Source organism: Priapulus caudatus, unplaced genomic scaffold, assembly GCF_000485595.1.
Source record: "Priapulus caudatus unplaced genomic scaffold, Priapulus_caudatus-5.0.1 Scaffold2071, whole genome shotgun sequence".
Classification (NCBI taxonomy): Eukaryota; Metazoa; Priapulida; class Priapulimorpha; order Priapulimorphida; family Priapulidae; genus Priapulus; species Priapulus caudatus.
In genome coordinates, this window is record NW_014579132.1 from 44,653 (window position 1) to 46,169 (window position 1,517).

General features: G+C 53.5%; 1 protein-coding gene across 1 annotated transcript in view; it reads right to left on the reverse strand.

Moving 5' to 3' along the window:
* The window catches only part of LOC106818171 (lethal(3)malignant brain tumor-like protein 1), a 22,035-nt gene extending 20,733 nt beyond the window's left edge, over positions 1-1,302 (reverse strand). The window contains exon 1 of the mRNA XM_014822898.1: positions 1,195-1,302. Within this exon, the coding sequence (XP_014678384.1) occupies positions 1,195-1,302 (108 nt within the window). The remainder of the gene's footprint in view (positions 1-1,194) is intronic.
* Between the last annotated feature and the right edge of the window lie 215 nt (positions 1,303-1,517).

The window sequence follows — 1,517 nt, forward strand, 5'->3', positions numbered from 1 at the left end:
CCTCCCCTACCTCTACCTCCTCTTCCTCCTCCTTACCCTTCGGTGAGTGTATGGAGCGAAGCTCCTTCATCTCCACCTTCTTCACAGCGCGACCGACCCTCCTCTACCTTTACCTCCTCTCTCTCCTCTTCCTCCTCTTCCTCCCCCTCCTCCTCTACTTTACCTATTCCTCCTCCCCTACCTCTACCTCCTCTTCCTCCTCCTTACCTTTCGGTGAGTGTATGGAGCGAAGCTCCTTCATCTCCACCTTCTTCACAGCGCGACCGACCCTCCTCTACCTTTACCTCCTCTCTCTCCTCCTCCTCCTCTGCTACCTTTACCTCCTCCTCCTCCTCCCCTACCTCTACCTCCTCTTCCTCCTCCTTACCTTTCGGTGAGTGTATGGAGCGAAGCTCTTTCATCTCCACCTTCTTCACAGCGCGCCCGACCCTCCTCTACCTTTACCTCCTCTCTCTCCTCTTCCTCCCCCTCCTCTACTTTTACCTATTCCTCCTCCTCCTCCTCCTCTACCATTACCTCCTCCTTCTATACCTTTACCTTCTCCTCTCCTCCTCTACTTTTACCTATTCCTCTTCCTCTACCTTTACCTCATCTTCCTCATCCTCCTCTACCTTTACCTCCCCTTCTACCATCACCTCCCCTACCTCTACCTCCTCCTTACCTTTCGGTGAGTGTATGGAGCGAAGCTCTTTCATCTCCACCTTCTTCCCAGCGTGACCGACCCTCCTCTACCTTTACCTCCTCTCTCTCCTCTTCCTCCCCCTCCTCCTCTACTTTTACCTATTCCTCCTCCCCTACCTCTACCTCCTCTTCCTCCTCCTTACCTTTCGGTGAGTGTATGGAGCGAAGCTCCTTCATCTCCACCTTCTTCACAGCGCGCCCGACCCTCTCTACTTTTACCGCCTCTCTCTCTCCTCTTCCTCCCCCTTCTCTCCTTTTTACCTATTCCTCCTCCCCTACCTCTACCTCGTCTTCCTCCTCCTTACCTTTCGGTGAGTGTATGGAGCGAAGCTCCTTCATCTCCACCTTCTTCACAGCGCGCCCGACCCTCCTCTACCTTTACCTCCTCTCTCTCCTCTTCCTCCCCCTCCTCTACTTTTACCTATTCCCCCTCCTCCTCTACCATTACCTCCTCCTTCTATACCTTTACCTTCTCCTCTCCTCCTCTACTTTTACCTATTCCTCTACCTTTACCTCATCTTCCTCATCCTCCTCTACCTTTACCTCCCCTTCTACCATCACCTCCCCTACCTCTACCTCCTCCTTACCTTTCGGTGAGTGTATGGAGCGAAGCTCTTTCATCTCCACCTTCTTCCCAGCGTGACGACCCTCCTCTACCTTTACCTCCTCTCTCTCCTCTTCCTCCTCTTCCTCCCCCTCCTCCTCTACTTTTACCTATTCCTCCTCCCCTACCTCTACCTCCTCTTTCTCCTCCTTACCTTTCGGTGAGTGTATGGAGCGAAGCTCCTTCATCTCCACCTTCTTCACAGCGCGCCCCACCCTCCTCTACTTTTACC